The 16,033-nt window shown below is 41.8% G+C and overlaps 1 protein-coding gene across 1 annotated transcript in view; it reads right to left on the bottom strand.

The window, feature by feature from the left end:
* Nucleotides 1-11,526, bottom strand: part of LOC126095401 (uncharacterized) — a 68,162-nt gene extending 56,636 nt beyond the window's left edge. The window contains exons 1-2 of the mRNA XM_049910201.1: nucleotides 11,500-11,526; nucleotides 3,469-3,619 (exon numbers count right to left, since the gene is read on the bottom strand). Coding sequence (XP_049766158.1) covers nucleotides 3,469-3,619; nucleotides 11,500-11,526 — 178 coding nt within the window. The remainder of the gene's footprint in view (nucleotides 1-3,468; nucleotides 3,620-11,499) is intronic.
* Between the last annotated feature and the right edge of the window lie 4,507 nt (nucleotides 11,527-16,033).

Below are 16,033 nucleotides of genomic sequence, written 5' to 3'. Positions count from 1 at the left end.
TCCTGAAATAGAAGCATGTCACCCGGAAATTTCCCATAAAGAAGAAAAAGAAATAGGTTATTGAGCAAAAAGTTAATTACATTACACAAGCACAGTATCAAGACTTCTATAATCTGCTGAACAGAAGTGGAAGAAGTTGACTAAAAAATAACTTGAATCAATCATCTTTTGTTGCAGGTCTTGTATACTTTTTTGTATAAACTTAATACAGATTAGAGAACATTCGGCCAGTCGACTTTTTAGCATGTTTTGTATTAATTTTTTACGAATTTGTGAAACTTTTCTGAAGCTTTAAGAATTATAAAGATAATTTTAAATATATTTAGTGATTTAGATTCAAAAGCATTGGGAAACAGCAAGTTATTTGGTTATTGTTTATGTGTACTGCATAACATGATATTGTATGGTAATAAAGCATTTCTCAGTGATATAGTATCCTCAGGACTTTATGCTACATATATTGCTCTCGCAATATTTTCATTAATCAATTAATTAATGAATTCTTACTTTCATATTATTCAAATTAGAGCGTTACAATTTATTTGCTACCTCATTAATTGCTATCTGGGGGAAGCCTTCATGATAAAAGTCACCGTCGCACCTAAATAAATATTTCAAACAAGAGCCCAGAAAATCAATTTTGGAAGAAAGAAATTTGTCATTATATTACTACGCAAAAGGTGTGGAATATTTTTTTCTTTCTCCTGAATAATTACCAATCGTGAATTGTCCTCTTTTAGAAACAAGCGATTCAAATAGTTCGCATGCACAGTTCAGTTTTGCCCAAAAGTCTTATGACTTACATCAAGGACAATAAGCGACAATGGATCGAGTATGGGAGATAATCGTCGAACTCTAAAGTCAGTCTGGTGACTCTTGGTACCGGGAGATGAAGTACACGCTTAACCCAACATTCAAGTTGTCCACCTGTGTATGATTGCTATATGGAGACGCCAGGTTTGATTCCAGGTTCTGCGAAGGATTTTTGATTAGTGGGAGAACTGGAACGAGGTTCAATCGGGCTCGTGGTGTTGACTGAGTAGCTACGTGGTTGAGACGCACCGGCTCCAAGGTCAAGAAAGTCGACAACGGGTGTGCTGACCACACGCACTTCCGTATGGCACCAAAATGATGCAATTGGCAGAGGACAACATGGCGGTATATTGACCCTAATTGACCATACCTAATGTACATAAGAAGATGATCACAGTGAGTAGCGGTAAGAATTTTCTGGCCATTATGTAAAATGTTGTTTCTACAACAGATGCTAGTGAAGTTTTGCCTGAATCAGTGGTGACACCTATTTCCCTATAATTTAAACAACAATATCGATCGTAGTTCCATCAAATGCCTAACCGTGGGCCACTTAAGCCGAATTGCAAATGAAAAAGTCTGTTGTTCTGCATGTGACACGTCTTCTGCATTCTTTTTATCTCTTGGGGGGGATTTTACATCAAAATACTGTATATACCACAGTTGTTGGCTCAAATGGCTCTGAGCACTATGGGACTCAACATCTTAGGTCATAAGTCCCCTAGAACTTAGAACTACTTAAACCTAACTAACCTAAGGACATCACACACACCCATGCCCAAGGCAGGATTCGAACCTGCGACCGTAGCAGTCCCGCGGTTCCGGACTGCAGCGCCAGAACCGCTAGACCACCGCGGCCGGCCCACAGTTGTTGTTAAGTGTTTAAGTGTAAGACTCCCTGCCTCCTTGCCCCCTCCCTGCCACGTCCCCCTTGCCCCCTCCTCGGTTCACAAGTCAGTAAGTTATGTAGCAGTAGGACTGTTGATAACAAGCCATTGTTGTCTTTGATGTCTCTTCAAGCCTGTATATATTATTGTGGTAATGCTTTCCGTATACCTACATGTATTTAAGAGGAAAATAAGTGGTGTACATTATTTTTGTAACTTACATAAATGCACATCAGTTTAAATTAAACATAACATAACTAAAAAACTAATATACAATAATGTTATTCTGTTGAGATAGAAAGAAACTTCTTGAGTGACGGAGAATTAACTGTGCCCCTGTATTCGTAGGGCTATAGTGGTAAGTAAATGGTGAAGATGTATTTAGTTTAATAGGTTATGCGGAAACATGTTGTCCCTAATTATTTTAACGACTTCCTCATTTCCTTATACCTTTATGTGTTCCATCTATAAGATGAATCTAAAAGTCGTTGAATAGATTTATTTGAAGTATTTAAACCTACTTGGTACAGTAAAGTCATCACACTTTCTACAGTGCTATATAATGGAGAAAACCATAGTGACAAGTACGATATTGCAGTGCGTGTGTTATTCTGATTACGAAGCAAAGTTCCATATCATGAAATAAATTCGCAAATGCGAATAAGGACATCCATCAGCTGCAGAACTGAACGCGACATGCATGCAAGTCCAAAAGAACTTTGTCTCGTAATCTGAATAACATTGGCACTGCAGTACCGTATTTATCTACCGACACCGGTCAAGCGACGTTCTTGTTCAACGTCTGACCTGTACGGGAATATACAGCATGGATGTACGAGTACAGGTCATAGACGCATGGTTGATGACATAGGGACATGCACAGATAGCCAAATGTTAGGGCGATGACTAGCGATAAGCAGAAAATCTGGATCCAGCTGATGGCTGTCTTTATTCTCAACAGCGAGTTTATTTAGTGTGTAGTGAGAAGATGTGGAGGTCTTGCAGATTTTATATAACGTATTCACAACAACATTAACTTCCATTTTCGACGACTGTCAGTTTTGCCCCACGCACTGTGGTTGACATCCATAACATATGTTTAAATAATTACCTGTGTAAAAGGGAATATGATAATATTGTCTTCTTCGGCGAATTTCAGAGACGGAACCTTCTCGGATTACCATCCGAGCTGCAGTCTCATTTTGATTGTGAGAGGATAACATGTACAATTCATCTGTTTAACAGCATGCGATATTGGTTCAAAACCTATGTTTCTGAAGATGCATTGAGGCAATAGATGTCCAGCAATGCGAGTTATGAATATAGCTTTCAAAGAATATGTGTTTATGCGTCAGCTATGAAATTCATGAACTGCACAGCATCGATGATATTATCGAAGGCCGAAAAATCTGTAGAAGAGTTTGAAAGGTCGAGCTTCTCTCTTGCAAAGTTATCCTTTTAGAGAAGCGTTCCACGTATAGGCGTGCCACATCACAGTTTGGATCGAGTGAAATGGCACAGTGGTTAGAACACAGGACTTCCATTCGGCAGGAAGACGGTTAAAAGCCGCGTCCGTTCATCCTGATTTAGGCTTAGCATGATTTCCCTAAATCGCTTACGGCAAATGCCTGGATAGGTCCTTAGAAAGTGCACGACCGACTTTCTTCCCCATTCTTCCCTAATCCGATGCGATCGATGACCTCGCTGTTTGACCCCCTTCCCCAAATCAACCAACCAAGCAACCACAGTGTGGCTACAGCAGACCTACCTGCCCCCACAGCCGCCTTCCCTACCCGCAGCAGTCCGACATCGTGGGCCAGCTGGTGGCCCGAGTCGTCGATCTCGTGTCCGACCCCCTCGGCCGCGTGCCAGAAGCCCGCCTCCGGGTCTTCCAGCCAGTGCCGAGCATCGGCGAAGACCTAGAGGAGCGCGGCGGCCACGAGCAGGACAACGGCAGCCTTCATGTCTGGCGGAGGACGTGACTCCTGCGCACCGACAGCGCCCCTTTTATTCACTCTCTCTTCACTTACGGCAGATAACGTCGGAAGGCCACCTGGACGTCGAACGGGTGCCGACAGCAATTTGACGATATCACCTTCAAGCAATTTTAAACACGTTGTGATTAGGGCACTCTTATTGCACAACAAATAATGAAACCCGCCCAGTAGCCGACGACGCCTTCTTTCGAAAAATGTTGACCGATTACGATATCTGTACATTTCACAAATGCCCTGAAGACAAAACATGCGAACAGCTTATTTGTTTCAAAATGGTAATGTTCTACGTGGACCGAAAGTCTTCTTACGTTTCCATACATTCTGCAACGTGTAAGTGTAATAACAACATACAACTCAACTAGGGTGTCATTAGAAAGATTTAGTGACGGATATTTAAGATATTTGTCATAGTGGGCTCTCAAATAGTATTACATAGGTCGGATGACAAGTCGACATATGTACACTATCACTCCCCCTTTTAACGTGACAGAACCACTTCGGTAGAAAATATTTTCGTATGGTAAAATTCCTCAACATGTCTATGATAATCACATTTTGGAGAGAACAATACCTTGTGATTAAGGAAGAGCTTGAATTAACATCCACACCTCCACACCATTACCAGCGCTGGCATTTCAAAAAAATGTTCAAATGTGTGTGAAATCTTATGGGACTTAACTTCTAAGGTCATCAGTCCCTAAGCTCACACACTACTTAACCTAAATTATCCTACGGACAAACACACACACCCATGCCCGAAGGAGGACTCGAACTTCCGCCGGGACCAGCCGCACAGTCCATGATTGCAGCGCCTGAGACCACTCGGCTAATCACGCGCGGCACTGGCATTTCAGAACTGGTTTTCCAACGCGCGATATCTGATGACGATGAAGTAAGAACGTACAATATGGCTCAGAGCACTATGGGACTCAACTGCTGAGGTCATTAGTCCCCTAGAACTTAGAACTAGTTAAACCTAACTAACCTAAGGACATCACAAACATCCATGCCCTAGGCAGGATTCGAACCTGCGACCGTAGCGGTCTTGCGGTTCCAGACTGCAGCGCCTTTAACCGCACGGCCACTTCGGCCGACTGAACGTACAATACACACTAACATTTATCCATCTAAAAGTGTTTTGCAACAAATTCGTTGATTAGATCACCACCAATATCCACTACATGAAGAGCTATCTTCAGCCTACGTTATTTGCTCTACTGTCCACCAATGGAGTCAAAACATTAGTGGTGTTTACATTACAATTGCTTCCGATTCACCTATCTGGTATTGTGTGCACTGCTCATTGACCTTAAATCGATCCAGCACCCTGATCTTAGCTTTATGTGAAACCCTGCCGGCACGAGAACGTTGAACAGCAAATGCCACTGTTTCATCGCTTGGGTTAGGAGACATTCGGTGAGACTAGGACAGTCTTTTACTTTGATGATACCTAACAGTAATAGGATACAGGGTAACGGCCAGCTTGTTTCATTACTATTCTACAGGTCGTCATCTGATTCCAGCAGCTGCCAATATGAGTTTAAATCTGCCCATCATCGGGGTAGACGATTGCCTAGAAACGTGGAACAATCCATAATAATTCCAAGTATTGGGGACTTAACGCACAATATTTATTGGGGACTGTAGAGATTTTAACAGTCTGCGTTTACTTTCAGTCTCATTATGTTACGTTTTGTCATTTAGTTGATTGCCATAGGCTAGGATTACGTTAGCAAATGATTTCACACTCAGGTTCCATTACATTACCTGGTAAACATTACAATCCACAATTTCTTTCATTTTACAAAATGTAATGTTGTCTGTGCATAATCTGTTTTGTGAAATATCTGAAGTCGCTGTATGAAACGCAAGATGGGTTCTCTGTTCGGATAATCACAAAATATACTATGCAGTATAGATAGAAATCTATGACATATCTCAAGAAATACGTTCTGTGCCAAATTCATACCTTCTTGCACGCCCGCACACGCACACACGCACACACACACACACACACACACACACACACACATACACACACACATAGACCCCCCCACACACACACGCACACGCACGCACGCAACACGCGCCCTCGCATTCTAAACGGGCCTCCCAAAGAATAAAAACATTTGCACATTTGTATCCACTCCATATAAAAATTTAAGCCCTGCCCTTGACTCTTCATTTACAATTAACCATTTAGTGTTCCCACTTTGTGCCTTGTGTATGACATATATTGCCAGAAAAAAAATACAACACCCCCATGGATTCTATTTGGCGGTGCCCACGTGTATGTGCATACTGTGGGATTGTAGTGTTAGTCATTTACCTGTGGTGGTTATCGGCAATCAGAAGACTTCAGAAGGCATGTCTTTATGCCTTCTATTTTCGTTCTGTAGGCAGTAACCGTGCTGAGCTTACAGGTGCACAGTACTTTCAACACTCTAGGGTAAAACCATGCCACATTGGCATGCGCATACTCCTGTTGAACAACTTCAGCCAATTTGAGAAGGTTCCTGCAGGAAAATGGATGGACATATCGACTAATTTCTGCATATGCTGGACACAATGTACTGGCGGTTTTCGGCTGCTTGCAGCGGTGGTCTGTGGAATATTCCTGCACCCATAGTCCATGTATTAGAAGTTCACTTAATACAGAAGCACGTCAAAATTGATGCATTGTGTGACCAACGGTGTCCATTCTAATATTAGCCAAGGAAGATATCTGAGGACATGTTGCACCTGCTGTGCCACCGAGAATCGTTGGTCACCGTCTGCTTTAAGAAGGACTAAGCTCGGCATCCTTATAGCATGCTTGTTCGACTGCAGATTGGCATGGGGTTCTGTTGTCTTCACTCATCAGAGTAGGTTTTCTCTGTGTGCGAGTGATAAATGTACATCTGTTCTCTGTGGACTTGTTTAATGGCCTGATCCAAAGTGCATTCACGCACAACTCACACGTCCCATTCATCGTTTCATGGTGAAGGGGGGAGGGGCATCAGGTACAAGTTCCGAAGTTGCAGTCGTATTTGCTCTTTTGGGCGCTATATTGCAGAGGTTGTTATTCCTGTGCTACTTCCATTTCTTCGACAGGAAGCCGATGAACTTTTTAAGCAGGACACTGCACGTCCATGTACGGCGCTGCAATGCAGTGTACTGTATGTGGTGTTCAATAGCTTCCCTAACTAGCAAGATCACTTCATCTCTCGCGAATTGAACACGTATGAGACATGATGGTGGGAACTCACACCTTCTCTAGAGGCTGCAACAACCATTGCCGAATTACAACGAAAGATGCAATATGCTTGTTGCCGCAGTCTATCGTAGAATAAATTTCCTTTACTTCACATGGATGATCACAAATTTGTCTGTCATCAGACCACCGGTTTCAAACTATAATGACCTTCTTCAGCTCTGCAACAAAATATGGGAAGAACAGGAATACAACTAAGATTTTTTTCTTTATTGTAAATTCATTCCTCATATGAGGCGGGCCGGCAGCGGCCTTCATGCACCGCTCTTCGGCCGTTAGGTACAACGTTAGATACAATAGGAGACAAAGAATAGAAAAAAAGGCATGGTAAAACATGATGATAAACATAACATGATAGATATGAAGCCGTTCGACTGAAGGCACTGGGCACACAAAGGCAGTCAACAGTTAAAACAAACGTAGACATCGAGTTGGCTACACGAATTTAGGACACCGATGAAAACACTGTTGCACAAAGCGAAGAAACACTAGTGCACAGAACCACTTTGGTGACAATCATCAGCGAAACAGACACCAACACACTGATGACGGGGGGGGGGGGCCTCCACTGGGTGTAGGGAAAAGGCAGGGGGAGGGGGATGGAGGGGGGAAGGAGACAGTTGGAGAGGGAGGGAGGGGAGAGAGTAGGGGTTGGAAACCGGGGGGGGGAGGGGAGGAAGAGGGAGACAAGGGAGAGAGGAGGATAGGAGAAAGGATGTAGGGGGCGGAGAGCCCAGGAGGAAAAGGGGGAGGGGGGTTAGATCTCGTAGGAGGGGTAGATGGAGGAAATAAAGACATCATCAGGGAGGGGAAGTTGGAGGAAGTAACCTTGGGTAACTGTATGGAGAGCGTGAAGATGGAGAGCAGTCGGGCTGTAAGAATACAGGTGCGGCAACAGACCGGGATGGGTGAGACAAGTGGGTTTGGAGGATTGATCTTGCAGGAGGTGTAAAGGATTCATATCCATTTGAGGAAAAGAAGAAGGTGCAGGAAGGGAATCAAGGCACAAAAGATCCTGAGGGGATGGGAAGCGAATGCGATAGGCGAGGCGGAGAGCATGGCGTTCAAGGATTTGGATGGACATAATAACTGGGAGGGGCGGAAATCCAGGCGGGATGGGCATAGCAGAGGATGGAGTGGATGAGGAGACAGAGTCAGGTACGTGCCTCAGCTTGGACTGTCCAGAGATGGTGGGTCCAGCAAAGTCGGCAGTCCAGGATGACACCAAGGTACTTGAAGGGGGGCGTGAGGTTAATGGGGAAGCCATATATGGTTAGGTAAAAATCTCAGAGACAGAAGGTAGGAGTGGTGGTGCCTATGATGACTGCCTAGGTTTTGGAAGGATTGATCTTGAGCAACCACTGGTTGCACCAAGTGGTGAACTGGTCAAGGTAGGATTGGGGTAGGCATTGGGAGCGTTGTAGGGTGGGCGGGGGGGGGGGGAGGGCAAGGAAGGCTCAAGAGGGTAATCAGTAAGCCAAAAATTGATTATTTTAGGACACTCCTCAGAGACATTCACTGGACTGATGTTTACAGTGCTCATGGCATGAATGAAAATATAACATTTTTGCTAATAAAGTGCTTACCTTATTCGAACACTGCTTTCCCCCAAAACTTACCAAGGTTAGAGCAAAGTCTATAAAGAAGCCAGGGATTACTTGAGGAATAGGGGTATCTTGTGAAACAAAAAGAAAACTGTTTCTGTCAATCGGAAACATTTCCAATGTTGATATTATAGCACATTATAAGAAATACTGCAAAATATTAAAGACTGTAATACGGATGTCAAAGCAAATATATTACAAGGAAAAGATAGTCATATCAGATAACAAAATAAAGACAATATGGGATATAGTGAAGGATGAGACCGGTAGAACCAGACATGAAGAGGAACAAATAGCATTAAGAGTAAATGATACATTGGTGACAGATGTGTATAGTGTTGCAGAACTTTTTAACAAACATTTTATAACTGTTACTGAAAAGATGGGGTTGTCAGGTTCGGTAGATGCTGCTATGGATTACCTTAGACCAGACAAACCAAGTAACTTCCATAATATGAATTTGACCCTCACTACCCCAACAGAAATAATGTCCATCATAAAATCTTTAAAATCAAAAACATCTAGTGGGTATGATGAAATATCAACAAAGTTAATTAAAGAATGTGATTCTGAGCTAAGTAACATATTAAGCTATCTGTGTAACCAGTCGTTTATCAGTGGAATATATCCTGAGTGGCTGAAATATGCTGAAGTTAAGCCACTCTTTGAGAAGGGAGATAAAGAAATAGCATCAAATTTCCGTCCAATTTCACTGTTGCCAGCATTCTCAAAAATTTTCGAAAAAGTAATGTACAGTCGTCTTTATAACCATCTTATCTCAAATAACATACTGTCAAAGTCACAGTTTGGATTTCTAAAAGGTTCTGATATTGAGAAGGCTGTCTACACTTACAGTGAAAATGTGCTTAATTCATTAGACAAAAAATTGCAGGCAACTGGTATATTTTGTGATCTGTCAAAGGCATTTGACTGTTTATTTCACAATATCCTTTTAAGTAAACTAGAATATTATAGTGTAACGGGAAATGCTGCAAAATGGTTCAAATCTTATATCTTTGGCAGGAAACAAAGGGTGTTCTTAGGAAAGAGACATGTATCAAGCTATCAGGCATCATCCAACTGGGAACTAATTACATGTGGGGTCCCACAAGGTTCCATTTTGGGGCCCTTACTTTTTCTTGTGTATATCGATGACCTTTCATCAGTAAAATTACCAGATGCCAAGTTTGTTTTGTTTGCCGATGATACAAACATTGCAATAAATAGCAAATCAAGTGTAGTCTTAGAAAGATCAGCCAATAAAATATTTGTGGACTTTAATCACTGGTTCCTAACCAATTCTTTGTCACTAAACTTTGAAAAAAACACACTACATGCAGTTCATAACTTGTAAGGCGTGTCCCAAGAGTATATGTCTAACATATGATGACAAGAAGATAGAAGAATTGGACAGTGTTAAATTCTTGGGATTACAGCTTGATAATAAATTTAACTGGGAGGAGGACGCCACAGAGCTGCTGAAGCGTCTTAACAAATCTCTGTTTGCAATGCGAATTTTGTCAGACATGGGGGATATAAAAATGAAAAAGCTGGCATACTATGCTTACTTTCATTCCATAATGTCATATGGGATTATGTTTTGGGGTAATTCATCAAGCCAAGCTAAAGTTTTCCGGGCACAAAAACGTGCAGTAAGAGTTATATGTGGTGTGAACTCAAGAACATCCTGCAGAAGCCTGTTTAGGGAACTAGGGATACTAACTACCGCTTCCCAATATATTTATTCCTTAATGAAATTTGTCATTAAAAATATATCACTTTTTCAAAGCAACAGCTCAATTCATGGAATCAATACTAGAAATAAGAATAATCTTCATAAGGATTTAAAGTCACTTAGTCTTGTACAAAAAGGTGTGCATTATTTCAGGAACACACATTTTCAATAACTTGCCAGCAGCCATAAAAACCTTAACAACCAATGAAATTCAGTTTAAGAGAAGCCTAAAGGATTTATTGGTGGCCAACTCCTTCTACTCCATTGATGAATTTCTTAGTAAAACCAACTGATTTGTATATAAGTACAACATAACTTCTGCACAATTTCAGTGCAGTAATGTGTTCATTGAAAATTTGTGTGTGTGTGTGTGTGTGTGTGTGTGTGTGTGTAAGTATAATCTAACTTCTGCTCCATTTCAGTGCAGTAATGTGTTCATTGTAAATAAGTATTACAGTAGTTGTATTACATGTTTATTACCTTATAAATAAATAAAAAACTTTTTTATTTTAAATTCAGTGCATTAGTATTTGTAAAATGACTCTTAGTGTTCATTAAAAAATGACGATCATTCCACTTGGGACCTGTGGAATGGTACATGAGCTTACTTGTTTTAGTTGTAAATATTTGTCGTGTATTGTTGTTTTTCTGACATGTTCCACATCCTGGAGGACCTCCTCACTACGGATCAATTGGAATGAAAGTAAATCTAATCTAATCTAATCTGTTAGTATTTAAGGTTTTTATAAACTTTATCACACCAGAGGGGCGATAGTGCTCCACAATATTTGGACAGGTCATGTGACGGATTTCGCACACCAGCACTGGCAGGCGGTAAAATGGCGACAACTGTTTGGAATGACGCATCACTGGAGGTTTTCTCAAGAGTGAGGACATCATTCTAATTTCCTTATATAATGGTTTTAACACTATTAACATAAATATAAAACAAGTATAAAACAGTTTTAGATTGCCAGCGTTGTGTACTGAGTGAGTGCCATGACGGCTTCGAGCAGTGTTTGGCAGTTATTATCTGCCGAATGTCCAGAGGCGCCAATGTTAGCAGTACTCCCATTTATTATTCATGTATACACAGTTGTCTTCCTTCATGGCTGGAAGCAGCATGGCGGGCTGGAGGGCACTAGCCACACTGGAATACACTGACAGCCGTTCACGTCACATCTGAGATGCTGTTGTGAGGAAGACACACGTTCAACGCAGCGTCCCGCGACGTCATGGTCACGTTGGTTGCAATTCGGCCAGTACTGTCGCACTGGCACAGAAGGCAAGCTACATCAATATCAGCCTACCAGAGCGCTCCTGTTAATGTGTTTTAAACAGTGGTGCAAAAAGGCACGCAACACTTCTGCACAAGATGACCAGAGTCGACAGGAGTTCCTTTATGGTCTCCTGGTGGGAGGATGGTCAGCTATGTCAGATTCTGCTGTTAGACACAAGTTGAGAGGTGGGAGCTACTCCGCTCCCCCAAGCTGATGGAAGTGCTACAGCTGCTGGTTAGGTATCAGCAGCTAGACCTCCAGGAGTCTTGTTTAGAAGGCATCTCAATCTTCCCATTCGCAAATGAAAAGTCGAGATGGCAGCAACCAGTTGCTTCAGATCACGCTGGCTATTGCAATATCAGTGAAAAACGTATGAAGGCAAAAAGCATTGAAGCATGAGACAAAGTGGTTACCGTGTGACATCCCAAAGAGATCTTAAAATGAAACTTCCTGGCAGATTAAAACTGTATACCAGACCGAGACTCGAACTCGGGACCTTTTCCTTTCGTGGGCAAGTGCTCTACCAACTGAGCTATTCAAGCACAACTCACGCCCCGTCCTCACAGCTTTACTTCTGCCAGTACCTCGTCTCCTATCTTCCAAACCTCGCAGGAGAGCTTCTGTAAAGTTTGTAAGATAGGAGACGAGGTACTGGCAGAAGTAAAGGTATGAGGACGGGGCGTGAGTCGTGCTTGGGTAGCTCAGTTGGTAGAGCACTCGCCCGCGAAAGGCAAAGGTCCCGAGTTCGAGTCTCGATCCGGCACAATACTTCCGTATTAGAAGAAACCGTGGAAAATGTAAGAAATCACCGCGAAATTAATTTAGTTATGGCGCAACGGATTATATATATTATTATAAATCTTCAGGATTAGCCACTGTGGGGATGGCTAAGGTTTCAATACGTTTCAAGAAGCATGTCTGTTCTGGAGCTCTCTAAACTCCATATGTACCGATTCCCCAATTTGTTTGTGAAAGCAAACTTCCCTGATCGCAAGTTACTTGATATGGATACAGACGGTCCCATCTAAAGGATGAAAGTCTGCGATCCATACGTAATAATTATGTATAATTCAAATAAATTCGACACGTCTGGATATGCCATCGATAATAATACCTCAGAACAACAATGTTATCAGCCTGAGGAAAGTCGACGCGAATGGATTGCAGACTGCAGATTTTGTAAGGCTCCAATCGAGGGCGTTGACACCACTCTGAATATGGTGTGCCAGGTAGTCTTTCGATCAGAAGGCCAGCTAAAAGCTGGCTTGTCACGTTGTGATAACAAATGGCTCATGGGACGGTGGGTTCCTGACCCTCCCATTCTCATGCTATCCACTTGGGTGATTGAGTGTATGGAGGCGTATATATTTGTAAATATCAGGTGTGTGCAAGAGTATGTGCGGAATAACTGGATTAATTATTTCTCATCGCATGTGTGTGTGAATGATTCTACAATATCTGTAAGTAAATATATTGTGTGTACTATGTGCAAGACTGCACACTATGTGTGCATGTATGTGTCAAGTCTGTGAGAAAAGTAATGAAATGATTCTTTATCTACCAGAGTTTCTATTTCTTTCTAACAACATTATTGTCCCATTCAAAATAGTTCCCTTCGGCATGTGTACACCCGTGGGGTGGTTGTTTCTAGTCTTGGTAGCAGATTTGGAAAGCTTCAATTAGTAGGGCCCGAAACAGCTCGGACACATTCTTTGGAACGTTCCCCAGAGTTCCAAAATGATGTACTTTTAAGACTTTTTCCATTTTGGGAAAAAAAAGGAAGAAGGACTGAGATAAGGTGGATATCGGTGCTGTGGAACAACAGTGCTGCCTTTTGAACTAAAAAATTCCGTGATGGAAGTGGCCAAGTGACAGGGGGTGTTATCATGATTCAGCATTCACTTGTCAGCAAATTCCAAATTTTCGGTCGAAATTTCCTGTACGGTGAAAGCATTTAATTTTAACAGGTCACCGACCATCCTTCTTGTTAAACGTTGATCTGATCTCACAAAAGCATGCACATGTTCGTCGTTTTCATCGGTTTTTGAAGTTCAAGATCTCCCTGAGCGCGGCGCATTTTCAACGTGTTTTGACCTTCCAAAAATGATTTGTGCCTACGAAAATACGTGATCTTGATAAGGAATGTTCGCCACAAGCCTGTTTCAACCTTTAAAACGTCAGACTCATGGAATCCCCAAGTTTAACAAAATACTTGATGTCGTAAGTTCCACTGTTGCATTTTCGTAACACACAACAGAAACACAGCTTCACTGATGACGGTTTCAAAAATCACGTGATGGCTTTATGGAGCTGAAACTCGGACTGAGCATCTGGAAGCGATGAACACACCAGTCTACATAGCAGAACGACACATTGTTGCCAGATCACTCTCAGTGTTCTCAGTTCCAATACTTTTCTCACGCACCTCATATACAGATTAATTAAAGTGGTATATGGACTACATGGAGAGAAAAATGAATGATTATGTGCCAAACGTTGGATATAGATTCTCTTCTAGTTTTAGAGTAAACAGTGTACACACACACACACACACACACACACACACACACACACACACACACACACATAGCGCGCGCGTGTAACAGCATTACTTTGAAAGAATTGGAAATGTTCATGTTTAAATGGCAGAAAACATTGTTTACTATTAATTTACTTTGCAGGTAAATCATGGTTGGTTGGTTGGTGTGGTCTTCAGTCCTGAGACTGGTGTGATGCAGCTCTCCATGCTACTCTATCCTGTGCAAGCTTATTCATCACCCAGTACCTACTGCAACCTACATCCTTCTGAATCTGCTTAGTGTATTCATCTCTTGGTCTCCCCCTACGATTTTTACCCTCCACGCTGCCCTCCAATACTAAATTGGTGATCCCTTGATGCCTCAGAACATGTCCTACCAACCGATCCCTTCTTCTGGTCAAGTTGTGCCACAAACTTATCTTCTACCCAATCCTATTCAATACTTCCTCATTAGTTACATGATCTACCCATCTAATCTTCTGTAGCACCACATTTCGAAAGCTTCTATTCTCTTCTTGTCCAAACTACTTACTGTCCATGTTTCACTTCCATACATGGCTACACTCCATACAAATACTTTCAGAAATGACTTCCTCACACTTAAATCTATACTCGAAGTCTGAGGGTATTTCGTCTGTTTCATACATCTTGCTCACCAGATGGTAGAGTTTTGTCAGGACTGGCTCTCCCAAGGCCGTCAGTAGTTCCAATGGAATGTTGTCTACTCCTGGAGCCTTGTTTCGACTCAGGTCTTTCAGTGCTCTGTCAAACTCTTCACGCAGTATCGTATCTCCCATTTCATCTTCATCTACATCCTCTTCCATTTCCATAATATTGTTCTCAAGTACATCGCCCTTGTATAGACCCTCTATATACTCCTTCCATCTTTCTGCTTTCCCTTCTTTTCTTAGAACTGGGTTTCCATCTGAGCTCTTGATGTTCATACAAGTGGTTCTCTTATCTCCAAAGGTCTCTTTAATTTTCCTGTAGGCAGTATCTATCTTACCCCTTGTGAGACAAGCCTCTACATCCTTACATTTGTCCTCTAGCCATCCCTGCTTAGCCATTTTGCATTTCCTGTCGATCTCATTTTTGATACGTTTGTATTCCTTTTTGCCTGCTTCATTTACTGCATTTTTATATTTTCTCCTTTCATCAATTAAATTCAATATTTCTTCTGTTACCCAAGGAGTTCTACTAGCCCTCGTCTTTTTACCTACTTGATCCTCTGCTGCCTTCACTACTCCATCCCTCAAAGCTACCCATTCTTCTTCTACTGTATTTATTTCCCCCATTCCTGTCAATTGTTCCCTTATGCTCTCCCTGAAACTCTGCTGTACAACCTCTGGTTATTTCAGTTTATCCAGGTCCCATCTCCTTAAATTCCCACCTTTTTGCAGTTTCTTCAGTTTTAATCTACAGGTCATAACCAATAGATTGTGGTCAGAGTCCACATCTGCCCCTGGAAATGTCTTACAATTTAAAACTTGGTTCCTAAATTTCTGTCTTACCATTATATAATCTATCTGATACCTTTTAGTATCTCCAGGGTTGTTCCATGTATACAACCTTCTATCATGATTCTTAAACCAAGTGTTAGCTATGATTAAGTTGTGCTCTGTGCAAAATTCTACCAGGCGGCTTCCTCTTTCATTTCTTAGCCCCAATCCATGTTCATCTACTACGTTTCCTTCTCTCCCTTTTCCTACACTCGAATTCCAGTCACCCATGACTATTAAATTTTCGTCTCCCTTCACTATCTGAATAATTTCTTTTATTTCATCATACATTTCTTCAATTTCTTCGTCATCTGCAGAGCTAGTTGGCATATAAACTTGTACTACTGTAGTAGGTGTGGGCTTCGTATCTATCTTGGCCACAATAATGCGTTCACTATGCTGTTTGTTGTAGCTTACCCGCATTCC

The sequence above is a fragment of the Schistocerca cancellata genome, chromosome 8 (assembly GCF_023864275.1).
Source record: "Schistocerca cancellata isolate TAMUIC-IGC-003103 chromosome 8, iqSchCanc2.1, whole genome shotgun sequence".
NCBI lineage: Eukaryota > Metazoa > Arthropoda > Insecta > Orthoptera > Acrididae > Schistocerca > Schistocerca cancellata.
Note: the sequence above shows the minus strand (reverse complement) of the source record. Positions and strands in the feature narration are given on the sequence as shown.